The sequence below is a fragment of the Myxocyprinus asiaticus genome, chromosome 37 (assembly GCF_019703515.2).
Source record: "Myxocyprinus asiaticus isolate MX2 ecotype Aquarium Trade chromosome 37, UBuf_Myxa_2, whole genome shotgun sequence".
In the NCBI taxonomy this organism is placed as follows: domain Eukaryota; kingdom Metazoa; phylum Chordata; class Actinopteri; order Cypriniformes; family Catostomidae; genus Myxocyprinus; species Myxocyprinus asiaticus.
This window is the reverse complement of record NC_059380.1, coordinates 400,001-413,849: the sequence shown is the minus strand read 5'-3', so window position 1 is coordinate 413,849 and position 13,849 is coordinate 400,001. Positions and strand designations below refer to the sequence as shown.

The window sequence follows — 13,849 nt, the reverse complement described above, 5'->3', positions numbered from 1 at the left end:
TTTATTTTCACTCGTTTTTAATCATACTTAGATGTATTTTGATGTGCAATGCACTTTACTTCTGAACAGTATTTTTTATACATTGTGTACTGATGAATTATGAATGTTTGTAAATTTCAAATAATTTTTATATTGCAATGATTGTACAGCACTTTGGTCAAATGTCATTGTTTTAACTGTGCTATATACATAAATTGACATAAATAAAAAGCAGGCTAATATTAACATGGTGGTGCAGATACAGTAAATAGGAAATGAGACTCTTTATATGAGGATAAAATATTATATGGCCTATATTACTAGAGTGACTTTGTATTTTTTTAATACTAACATTTTGAAAAATGTCCCTACCAACTTTCAAACCAAACCTACACACACATCCCATGTTCCTCAGGCAGAATGGCACATCTCAGCTGTATCCCTCATCACACCACCGGGTCAAAATCCATCTGTGCGTGATGACTGGACATTTCTTGATCTTATGGAGCATGATTCATAGGTGCTTTTAATTCCAAAGACATACATCTTTTTAACCTTTCATCAAAATCAAAAAACTTTCAGCACAAACAGAAGCCTTTCAGGTGACTCCCGTTGCTAGCTGGGGGTAAAGATCTTGTGCTGGTGCACCTGGGTAATTTGACCTCATTATCCTGGACCATCATGTTTGAAACTCAATTACAAACACAAAACACAGCTTTCATTTCATCTGGCACTAATCCAATGGTATCTTTCAATAAAAGATTGTTTTCCAAAAACAGGACTGACGGTTTGTGCACAGGAAGTGTGCACCATACTGACATCATCTTGTATGCCGTGTGTGTGCAAGGCCGTAACAATTCCTTTTCATCACTGATGTATCTGTAAAGTGACATGACTGTGTTAGCTGGCCAAAATTATTTACTGCCCTTAAGTTGTCCCTCATACCCATGAGAATCTTAACCTTTCATGAAGAATCCTAACGCTGCTCATATTGTATGGAAGTATTCAAAAAGTTCATATTGAAAAAGTAACAGCATATGGTTATGAACAACATAAGGGTGAGTAAATGAGTGAGTAAAAGTAAATTTTCCATCTTTAGGTGAACTCCTTTAACTGGGGGCTCATTTTTTGAGCACAGACCTGACAAGGACATACTCAAAATAAAAATGGTCTCTTTTAAAAGAAGACTCTTAGGAGATGATGTACAATGTTTAGAATTAAAGACATCACATAATGTAATGACATATTTTCAATTCAAAACGGCAAATTTCGCCAAATGGTGAATATAGTTTGCACCCTTGGAAATGACTGTCGGTCGGTACAACATTTCAGTCATAAAACAGTGGGCAAATAATGCATGTTTAGTTAGATACTTGCATCTTACATGACACTTACACTCTTAACCTAAACTGCTTGCTGATGCACGGCACTGGAATATAAATAATCCACGAGGTTCCCACTTAGCGTTTAAACCTGAGTCCCACTTTAGACAGCGGTGCATAATGAACTGCAGCAGAACAGCAACAAGGATATCGATTATTGGGGGTACAATCTGGCCATATCTGAATATTGGAGGGGACTTGTCCCCCTCAATGTATATTGTGGTTACGGCCCTGTGTGTGTGCGCTATACCATAGCTATATCAGCCACAACATTAAAAGCACCTGCCTAATATTGTGTAGGTCGCCCTCGTGCCGCCAAAACAGCGCCAACCCGCATCTCAGAGATTATATTCTTTAGCACAATTGTGTGAAAATTGTGTGATCAGCAGTTACAGCTCAAACCAGCCCGTCTGGCACCAACAATCATCCATGTGATTATCTAATCAGCCAATCGCATGGCAGCAGTGCATAAAATCATGCAGATACGGGTCAGGAGCTTCAGTTAATGTTCACATCAACCATCAGAATGGGGAAAAAATGTGATCTCAGTGATTTGGAGCATGGCATGATTGTTGGTGCCAGACGGGCTGGTTTGAGTATTTCTGGGATTTTCACACACAACAGTCTCTAGAATTTACTCAAAAAACATCCAGTGAGCGTCAGTTCTGTGGATGGAAATGTCTTGTTGATGAGAGAGGTCAACAGAGAATGGCCAGACTGGTTCAAACTGACAAAGTCTACAGTAACTCAGATAACCACTCTGTACAATTGTGCTGAGAAGAATATCATCTCTGAATGCTGTTCTGAGATGCAGGTTGGTGCTGTTTTGGTGGCACGAGGGGGACCTACACAATATTAGACAGGTGGTTTTAATGTTGTGGCTGATCGGTGTAATTTTAATTTAATTAATTTTAATTAATTATATTTATCACACATTATACATTTGCACATATACAGTGAAATTCTTTTTTTTCCACATATCCCAGCTAAGCTGGGGTCAGAGTGCAGGGTCAGCCATGATATGGCACCCCTGGAGCAGATAGGGTCAAGGGCCTTGCTCAAGGGCCCAACACTGGCATCTTGGTGGTGCTGGGGCTTGAACCCCCAACCTTCTGATCAGTAACCCAGAGCCTTAACCACTGAGCCACCACTGCCCCGTATATGTATATGCAGAAGATAATATATTGGGAAATACTGACAGGAGATGGAGCTTGAACTTGGTAGAAAAACTGACGTTCAGTTTCAAAGGTTCTCAAGTTCAGTGCCGTGAGTCACAACACACTGAATACATTCTCTCAAATATTAAAAGTCAATTTGAATATCATGTTCTGCTACTGCATCTGTAAGACAATTACACTCATTATATTGTTCCAATTAAGTAATGGGCCCTATTTTAAGAGTGCTAAACGCTGAGCGCAGCGCTGTGCTTTATGTCATACACACAGAGTCAGTGCGTATGACCTTGAAGTTTTGGTATTTTCGTGCAAGCATGCGCTAAGTTTAGGCGCAAGTGGGTCTGGTGAAATTACACGTGCAAAGCGCTAATGGGCTGGATCAAGTGCAATTTAATTCTGAGCTTCTTCTCCAGTTATTATACAGTCCATTCCCCGTCAAACACCAGTGATATAAACAAACACAGCACATTCATAAGAAGTTGGTAGTGTAAATGGACTGTATGCAATGAATTAGAAGAATAGAAATATGGACTTACGTTCTTTTGTGCACTAACTGCGTCCTTTTGAATATTTGTATGACAGTGACACATTCCTTTAATAATTCAAAATTAAAATTACACTTCAAACTAAATGAAAATATAATTAAAATAACGAAGTGATCAAAAAATCATGCCAAATCCAAACATTTTACCCTCTCTAACTTCTTCGGCCTCTTTTGCAGTGACATCAAAAATCACTCTACGACAACAGGTGGAAAATAACAATACAAATTAGATCATAAATACAATTGTAAATATAAATAATAATAATAATAATAATAATAATAATAATAGAAAAAAAAAAAACATGACCTATAGATAGTTTAACACAAATCTCATACATTTTTGTTTCATAAAACGGCTTCAACAGTGATTGTCCGTGACATAATTTGATGTTCCACTATATTTTCAGAGTTTGGACATGAACTTTATCGCCACCTGCTGGTGGAATCTCCAAACTGCAAATGCAGGAACTGAGTTTAGACTTTGCACTGAAAACAGATGTGCTACTGAAACGTCTTAGTGCAATGTCCGATTGCTCAGGAAAATGGCAAATTGTGCTTTGCACCACTTCATTTACATACAAAATACCCAACAGATAGAGCAAACACTCCCACCTACACCCACTTGCACTTTTCAATTGACGCTCTCACGAAAACTGGATAACACGTAGCACATGGTCGCTGCACATTGTGCTCTCACGAAAATAGAGCCTATAATTTACTGTACAAGAGCTTTTGCTATATTGAGAATCCAGTCTGTACAGCATATACTATATCATACAAATATTAAGGACACACTTTTCCATTTAAACATGACATGCCTTCCACTATAAAAGACACAAAAACAACAATCGGCTACTGTGTGTGCTGCGCTGTGATTAAACAGGGGTTTTAGCACCGCTGAACTGACCATCAGCATCCAGGACCGGAACTATCCGTTAACAAGAAAACTTAAGATGCTCCTCTAAAAAGTCTTTCAATATGATGCAGGATAAAACCTGCAAAAAATAAGATTGAATGAATACATAGATATTTATTTTTAGAAACATCAAGCTGACTCTAATAACTCATTCCAAATGTTTTTTTTCCCCTTTAATGCACATTGAGCACACTGAACATTTATATAACTTATTTATCTCCAGATTTGTAGGCCAAACAGCACCTGACATGCTACATGCTTCCATGACGCTCCATCAAAAACAATTTTAGGAGTGAAACTAGGTTAGTGTAATGTAGGTCAGTGCCGGCCTCACCTGTAGTTTTCTGACTTTGAGCAAAAAGCCCAAATAACTGATTTCTTACTGACAACAGACGCCCTGAGGAGACGGAGCACAAAAACATCATTTAATCCCGACTTCATCTCCTCACAGCCTTTACAAATGTCATGCCTGACATGGCTCTGCTTATTAAGTTACACAGAGCGATGTCTGAGACGGCGCTGCGCCACTTATGGGGAATTAATGGGTATATCAAACAGAAGAGGGCTGTGTGACCGCAGATACCAGTTGCACAAGTTTGACCCACATTTGCGAGTCCTGACTGCTGTGTTTTCTCTAAACCACATGTCTTCATTGGCCCCACTGACAGCGGTTTTATTCCTAAACCTTAAAAAAAATACACAACATGTTCATTTTTAATGAAATATAAATATAGTGCCGTTAAGTCAATCTCAGAGGAATCAAACACAGAAACAAAGTGGAATGTTTTTACCACAAGAGCTCTTCTAAAGTCCTGCAGTACTGTTGCCAAGAATAACAATTGACATCAATTATCTCCCAAGATGAGCGTTTACTCTGCAAATACATCAGTATGAGAATCATTGATCTGAGAAAGTGCTGAACTTAATGACAAAGATTCACTGGTGTCAGTAAGGGAGAGACATATAGTACCCGCAGCAGGAAACATCAGTTCTCTATGGAAACTACAGCAATGATCGATGAACATGCAACATTATATGTCGCAGCTCGCAAAGACAAGCATCACTATTGCTCGTATAGAAGGTAAGGAACATTAACAAACTCCTAACACAGAAAATATTTCAGGACATCATAGCTGCTTTTGCACTGTCGGGACGTCCGGTTCTGAGAACGATGAGGACGGTTCAGCACGGCGCTGGTGGAAAGGTTTAATACGTGGTGACTCGTCAATTTGTCAACGCCAGTGTAGCTGGCAAAGTTCGAGTATTTAAGTGAGGTTAATAAAATGTAATAAAAAGAAATTATAATTAGTGTATCTTCATGATTTTATGATGATGGTAATTAGTTCAATATTTTTCTAAATACGTTTTTCATCAGGGAGGTAGATTACGCAAGCTTTTATATAAAATAGTTAAATACAGTATATTATATTACTTGTTTATTAGCTAGTCTTTTGTTGTTGTTGTTGTGAATTTTCTCCTTTTTCTCTCCAATTTGGAATGCCCAATTCCCAATGCGCTCTAAGTCCTCGTGGTGGTGTAGTGACTCGCCTCAATCCGGGTGGCGGAGGACGAATCTCAGTTGCCTCCGCGTCTGAGACCGTCAATCCGCGCATCTTATCACGTGGCTTGTTGAGCACGTTACCGTGGAGATGTAGCGCGTGTGGAGGCTTCACACTATTCTCCGCGGCATCCACGCACAACTCGCCACAAGCCCCACCGAGAGCGAGAACCACATGATACCCATGTGACTCTACCCTCCCTAGCAACCGGCCAATTTGGTTGCTTAGGAGACCTGGCTGGAGTCACTCAGCATGACCTGGATTCAAACTCACGACTCCAGGTGTGGTAGTCAGCGTCTTTACTCGCTGGTTTATTAGCTGGTCTTGTAAGTTTTCCCTTTCTGTGTGTGGCATAGGCCTGTGTGTGTTAGCAGAGTAAAACTAAGGAAGAAACTGTCCTAAAAACTAGTGCACTCGCTCCTATGTTTCCATGTCACGTTGTCGCCAACAGATCTATTTGTTACATCATACATTCTTATCCTGATTTCACAGCATCACAGTGGAAAAAGAAACCGCAACCACGGCGACTGGCCCGGATCAGCACAGAACAGCACGGTTTCGCAACGAGAACCATTTGTCCCGATGGTGGAAAAGCGGCTCATATTCACTGAAGAATACATGGAATTTCCATTAATCCAGCTGGGATATGCTCCAGCACTACTTGCATAGGATAAGCGGCTACATGTAGTTTGTTCATTTTAAAAGCTAAAATGTGACCAAAATGATTAAAAAAACGCATGATAAAATAAAATGTGTCATTAGAAGGTCTCCCTGTATGATTAACAGTATTAGCTGAGAAAGAATTTCTTTCATATTTAAGCAAAATGGACATTATAACTGTAATATCCCCAAATAAACTGAATATAAAATCAAATCTAATCGAGAGCTTTCGAAATGGAATCAGGAAATCGTTTTCAATGCCCATCTCTAATAGGGTTGTCAATAGATCAAACCAATACTGATTTATCTATAATAATCAACATTAAATGATATTTAGTCTTTGGTTTTGTGTTGATAAAGGGATTCTTGAGCCTTACTGAAGGTGTCATGAGTAAAATAGGTCACAGTCATAGTGACTTGGGCCAGTAAGAAACCACATAGCAACAACAGAGAGCACCCTAGCAACGCCCTAAGAACCACTCAGAACACATTAGCAAATAGTTCATCATCATTCATCATGCTGGTGAGTTTTGCACAGGCAAGTAAAAATCGAGTTGGCTTTTATAATGGATAACACAAGAAGAGCATGACGACACCTGACAGATCAGGATCTGGACTCAATCCTAGTATGAGTGAATCAGGAAGTAGAGAGTTCTGGAATACCAATTAACACTGTACACTAGACAAGACGTGTAACCACAAACATCTCAAGAGGACTGCAAATGAGTCTGATATTACAAGTATGCTGGAAAAAATGCTGGTTTTAGAGGACTTTTGGGCAACTTTCAGCTGGTCAGGCTGGGAGACCAACTTAAACCAGCTTTTTAAGCAGGACAAACAGCATCTGGTAAGTATTATGGAGAACGATTTATAGACAGTCTTGCAGGCAGATTGAGGGTTAGCCTTCAAGACCAGAACATTCTTAGACGCTTTCTACTTAAACACACACACACGCGAAACATGTCGATTTAACACACACTCTTACAGTAGTGGAGAGTCAGGATGATTGATTGTGTTCAGAGGTGACAGAATTTAAGTCACATTGTGTCTTTGATTTCTTCAACAGATCAGACAATACGGTGATAACTGGAACAGGTTAAAGTACCGGAGAATGATCTAACAGCTCCGCTTCACATCTAATACTGATATACACGTCCAAATACTGTTCATGAACATGTGGGGTAAGATGTGTCACACCCTTAACCTAGAAAACTGTGCACAAATATTGTGACACGACAAATTATGTCTTAGCCTTTCTTCAAAATGTTTTTCTTTTAAGAGTTTAACCTTTTTTATGTGTTTTTGTATAATTTTTATACAGTATGTTTTTTATATGTTTATGTAGCAAAGTGGAGAAATTTGATGTAATATACCCCTAATCGTAATTTGGACGTGGCCCCTTTAAGAGTTTTGCGACACCCGCGTTACGGCACTCTCTCGTGTTAGAAATGTGAGAACATGCGTTGTGCAGGAGAGCTCCTTGTTTTGTTCGTCGGTTGAGAATCTTTTGGGTACATATTCAATTTCAGATAAGATGCTTATAAATTGCATTAAATATGTTTTCAGAAGAGTCGGATCTTAAAATGAGCATTTAAATATTTTTTAAGGGTGCGTATGGATTGCATGTGTGGAGTCTGACCACGTTCTGTGCACATTCGAGGACTGGTTTGTAAATTTAGTATTCATAATTTAATGATTTAGAGCTCAGAGTGTTTTCCAGTTTAATGAATAAGTGTAATATACGTGTTATGTGGAAATATGAGGGGTATTGTTTTAAACTGTTAAACATGTCCTTAAAGTCTGCTTATAAATGCATAAAATGCTGTGAATGTTATAAGCAAGTTTTAAGGTGATGTTTGTATTTTCTTTTGACATTAGCCTCTACCGTATTTTGTTTCCGTATTTCATTTGTTCTGCATTTCATTTTTTTGTAATTCATTTCCTTTTATATATATATATATATATATATATATATACGGCCCCATCAACCATTGTTTTTATATATATATATATATATATATATATATATATATATATATATATATATATATATATATATAAAACAGCCATCAGAATAAAACCCCCAAAATGTATTTTTGTATCCTGTGTAATTTCTTTACAACACACCGGCTACGTTTATACAAATTGTAATATTAAAATTGTTTCATTACATTAAACTACTGGTTTATGGATATCTTTCACGTCTAGAAAAATAAAGTAATATTATTTCATAATGGGAAATTATGTTATGTTCATGTTTTAAATAATAATATATATATCATATAATAATATACATTAAATATATACACATTATAAACAAATTGTATAAACTAGTTTGTTCATTTTTTTAAATAAAAGATATATCATATAAAAATATTATTATTATTATTAATAGTATGCTATTGCTTTAAATATTATGTATATCATATAAAAATAATAAAATTAATCTTATTATTAATAATAATAGTAATAATATATATATATATATATACTGTGTATACGGTAAGTAAATAATTAGCTTATTTCCAAGTTGTGTGACTTATCCGTCAACATGGGGCAAGTTGTGTCACTAAATAACTTTTTTTAAGTCAATCTCAAGCATTCTTATAATTTCAGCTGATAGGAGACATTAAACATAATTAACATATTAGTTTTATCTTTTACCACACTCTCCACTACTGCTTATTTTTTTAATTCATGAAGAAAGAGAAACATTATAGAATCTTGTCAAACAAGCTTTCATTCTGAGCGCTGATACACTTACGAAAGAATGACAAATATAAATGAAAGAAATGCTGTTCATTGTCTATAATATATTCAATTTCTATGACACAACGTTTGTTTTTCATTGGATATTCAAGGATAAACAGACTGTCATTTAGAGTGCAGATGTCTGTCTGTCCATCTGATTCGTAACCCACAAACATAAACACAAACATCAACACAAGAAAGACAAACAACACATTTAATCATGTAAATGTAATCCAATTATATAAGTTCATCAGGGTTTCTACTATTAATAAGTCAAAGATGAAACACAACTGCATTTCCACTAAAACAAAAACCGAAATGATCTGAAAATCTCACAGACGTGCCGTCCTTAACTTCACAATATCAGTGCGGTGGGGTTAGGCTCATTACAAAGCAGCGCAGAGGTGACAGAGCTCACTGAAGTTATTACATGATATTTCACAGAATCCAATGCAGATGTTTGATAAGTGCCAGCCAACCACAACAGTGAGTGTCCATCAGGCCAATATCCCCCCAATCCCACTGCCCATTCCTGAGATGAGACCGCCAATGAGATGTTCTAGATAATATCTCGGTTTTTCTGAGGCTGAGATTGCTGATGCAGCTGCAAATCACAGAGAAATCTGATTTCCACCATCATTCCTCACATGACACTAAAGTGGTTCAGAGCTGTCTGACACATTCGCCAGCAGAAAAAGTGGGTCAAACCTTGTATTCCCCTCTCTTCTCATCACTGCTGCATAAAAACAGCACATAAGGAGTGCAGATTGTGGCATATTTAAGTGTTTCCGCAGATACAAAGGAGGAATGTGTTGAATCTCATTATTGACAAGGATATTAAAGGGATAGTTCCTTTACTCAACTTGATGTTGTTCTAAACCTATATGACTTTTTCCGTGGGTTTAGGCAGTATGTTAGTCTCAGTCACCATTCACTTGCATTGCATCTTTTGCCATACAATGAAAGTGAATGGTGACTGAGACTGAGCCTTCAGTGTTCCACAGAAGAAAGAAAGTCATAGGGGTTTGGAACAACATGAGTGTGAGTGAATGCAGACAGAACTGGTTGGACTATCCCTTCATTACATGAGGTGGCTCACTCCTCTTGTATTCTTGCATTAGGGAGATGAAGTGCTGCTTCAACACTGTCAGATTATAGTGTAAATCTAGTGCGCGAAAGCACTGGGTCCCTTCTGCCTCGGTACGGTCCACTTGATTAAAGATGCACAATAAATACTCAGTGGTCCGACATGTTATCTTGGTGTAAAAGAACACCATGCGGCCCTTCAGCTTTCAGTCATCAGGCATGGGAGTGTTGCAGTTACCGTGGTAGATATGGACCAGCCCGTCGCAGCAGTAGTAGAGCTGGAAGACGTCTCTGTACCCATGTTCCCTCCACCAGGTGCACAGCTGTCGGTTCCAACCGCAGGCCAGCGGGTAAAACACTTCCCCGTGCTCCATTCCAATCATGGTGAAGAAATCCTGATCGCCCAGGTGCCCTCGGAAGTGGTACTTCTCTGCCAGCCGGGCCACCCGATCGAGCTCCAGCAGCTGGCTGTATAAGGTGGAGCGCTGCATGGCATCAAGATCCAGCAGCATTACTCCACTGTTGAAGCCGGGCAAACCATCTGGTGGCAGGTCTCCCCCACGGGATTTGGGATTTTCTTTGCAGAACTGCCAGAACGTATGCCTGTAACACACAGAGAAAACACAATTCAGATTCAGAGAAGAACTTTTTTTATTATTTGTTACTATTTGATTATTTTATTTTTATTTATTTTTTCAAAATTCCTAACCCCAAGTCATGAAACATCAGTACCACATGGACAAGAACGATCCCTCAAATCATACGGATTACTGTGGAGTGGTGTGCTCTTTGTTTCTAAGCAAATGTACTCGGGGAGACTAAGAATAGTGAACTAATGTTCAACAGTAGAATAATAAATCATGCGTATATAGAAACAGGAACAAAGGCCTGAAAACCTTTAAAAGTTGCATTATAATTAACATTCTTTAACAGTGTTAATTTCAACATATACTAATGCATTTTACCATTAAAAGTTGTACATGTTGACATTAGTTCAAGGAATATTTGTAATGTCTGATAGGGATGAGACATAAATTCAGGATCTAAATGCAGCTTTAATTTAAGATATGCACAGGAAACACAGGAAAATCAAACACTACATCCAAAAAGGACAAGAACTGACAATGAACAGAGGAAAACACAGGGATTAAATACACAGAGACTTATAAGCAAACAAGGGACACCTGACACTAATGAACACAAGAACCAATGAACAAAGACAAGGAAAAGAACTACAAAACCCATAATCAAACACAAGACAAGGGATGGACAATAAACGTACATGGCAACCTCTAGTAGTCACCAGGGAAAACCTTACCTAGCCCCCCCTTTAAGGAGCGGCTCTAGATGCTCCTAAATTCATATACCATACCCCCCCCCCCCCCCTCCCCGGGATGCGGAGCAGAAGACTATGTGCTGGCTGGCATTCCAGGAGAGCACAGGAGGGGAAGTAGAGGAGCTGAAGGCCATGGGTGAATCAGTAGAGACCACTGAAGGGCAAGATGGACCAGGCGGCCAAGGCAGAGCGGGCGGAGGGTCCGGAGACTGATGTTAACCAGGAGACCAGGGCGTAGCGGGTGGAGGGCCCGGAAACAGGCATGGACCAGGAGACCAGAGCGGAGCCGGTGGAGGACCCAGAGACTGGCATGGACCAGGAGGCCAGGGCAGAACCAGCGGAGGACTGAGAGACCAACATGGACCAGGCAAGACAGGGCATGGAGCATGGCCTGGCGAGACAGCGTGTGGCTGGCATGGAGGCCTTGGAGGATTCAGCTGAGAGAGCAAGGCACTAGGGGACTCAGACAGCAAGGCATGAGGGGACTTAGAGAGCAAGGCACTAGGGGATTTGAAAATCAAGGCACGAGGGGACTCAGAGAGCAAAGGCACGAGGGGACTCAGAGAGCAAAGGCACGAGGGGACTCAGAGAGCAAAGGCACGAGGGGACTCAGAGTGCAAAGGCACGAGGGGACTCAAAAGTCAAGGCACGAGGGGACTCAAAAGTCAAGGCATTAGGGGACTCAAATATCAAGGCACTAGGGGACTCAGAGTAAGGCACTAGGGGACTCAGAGAGTAAGGCACTAGGGAGCAGAATTCAGAGGGCTCAGAGGCCAGGGAAGCTGAGGATTCAAGGCACAGTGCCATGGGATACTCAAGGGGCGGAGTCATGGAGAGCTTGAAGGGAAAATCTATTAGAGACTCAAGGGGCGGAGTCATGGGAGACTCGAGGGACGAGGCCGCAGGAGGCGGAGACTCAGGGGACTCGGAGAGCTGGTCAGACTGGGCATGGGCCTCACAGAGCTGGACAGACTGGTGGCAAGTGTCTGACGGGTGCTGGTTTCTATGCTGACTAATAGACTGGTGGCTGGTGTCTGGTAGGTGCTGGTTACTGGTCTGACCAACAGACTGGTGGTTGGAGACTGACAGGTGCTGGTTACTTGGCTGAGCAACAGACTGGTGGCTGGTGTCTGACAGGTGTTGGCTACTGGGCTGAGTAACAGACTGATAGTTGGTGTCTGACAGATGCTGATTACTGGACTGATCGATGGCTGCTGGGGACTGGACAGGCTCGTTGATGGTCTCAGAGAACTGGAAATGATCGTCGACAGCCACAGAGAACTGGACAGGCTCGCTGACAGCCTCAGGGAACTGGACAGGCTTGTCGACAGCCTAAGGGAACTGGACAGGCTTGTTGACAGCCTAAGGGAACTGGACAGTCTCATCGACAGCCGCAGTGTTCGGTAACGCTGGCAGCACCTGGTGAATGGCCTCCATGGTCGTGAGCGCTGACAGGGGCAGGGGAAAGGCCTCTGTGGCTGTGAGCGCTGACAGCTACTGGGGAATGGCCTCCATGGCTGTGAGTGCTGGCAGGGACTGGGGAACGGCCTCTGTGGCCGGGAGCACTGGCAGTATGAACAAGGAGTTCAGAGATGCTCTCCTGTTCTCGTTCTCTCAAAAATAACCTCAAACTGGGGAGGAAACAACAAAGCGCTTTCTGAAGCTGCTGCCTATTGTTCACTTGACAGATAAAGAACAGAATCAGAGAGGATGAAGCTTTTATCTTTCTCCTAGAAACTCATTCTGAGGATTCAGAGGAGTATCTCAGAGAGAATGATTGCTGTAGTGAACAGGAGCACACAAATACACATGTCCTGATCTCAGAAGGCTCCGTTTGTGCTTTGATCGGCTGCTGTAATGAAAGAGGTTTTCCAGCTTCCTGTTTCTCTAACAAGTCTCACCACAGAAACTTCACACGAGAAGTCAAACTTCTGTCCTTTTTTTATTATTAGAAGCTTGAGCTGCATATTATCTCTTTATTTCTTTATTAAAATGCACTTAAAATTACACAAGAAATTGATGACAGAACTTTAGTTTTGGGTGAACTACGCCTTCAATCCAATCACCAAAATGGAAACACGACAAACAGTACAAGAAGAAGGATGACTAAACACAAGAGCGAGAGGTCTGACAGTAGATGCGGGTTAAGACAGATGACTCGCAGCGTGCCCACACTGGAAGAGAGCGGCACAAATGGTCACTTCCATTATTATCATCTGTGCTGTTGTGCAGTGTAGACAGTGCTGATTATAAGCAAAGTGATCTAGTTTTGTGGTCATGTGCCGCTCACTTCAAGTGTACACTGGATGCCAAAGAACTACCAGCAGCACTGTTTATGTCATATAGATTTAAAGGAATAGTTAACGCAAAAATGATAAATCTCTTACTCACCCTTATGCCTTTTCAAACTTTTCTGACTTTCTTTCTGCTGCAGAACACAAAGATATTTTGATGGACATAT

The 13,849-nt window shown here is 40.5% G+C and overlaps 1 protein-coding gene across 1 annotated transcript in view; it reads right to left on the bottom strand.

Moving 5' to 3' along the window:
* Nucleotides 1–10,024: 10,024 nt before the first annotated feature.
* LOC127427752 (xyloside xylosyltransferase 1-like) overlaps nucleotides 10,025–13,849 on the bottom strand; it is a 40,349-nt gene continuing 36,524 nt past the window's right edge. The window contains exon 3 of the mRNA XM_051675543.1: nucleotides 10,025–10,655. Within this exon, the coding sequence (XP_051531503.1) occupies nucleotides 10,259–10,655 (397 nt within the window). The 3' untranslated portion in view covers nucleotides 10,025–10,258. The remainder of the gene's footprint in view (nucleotides 10,656–13,849) is intronic.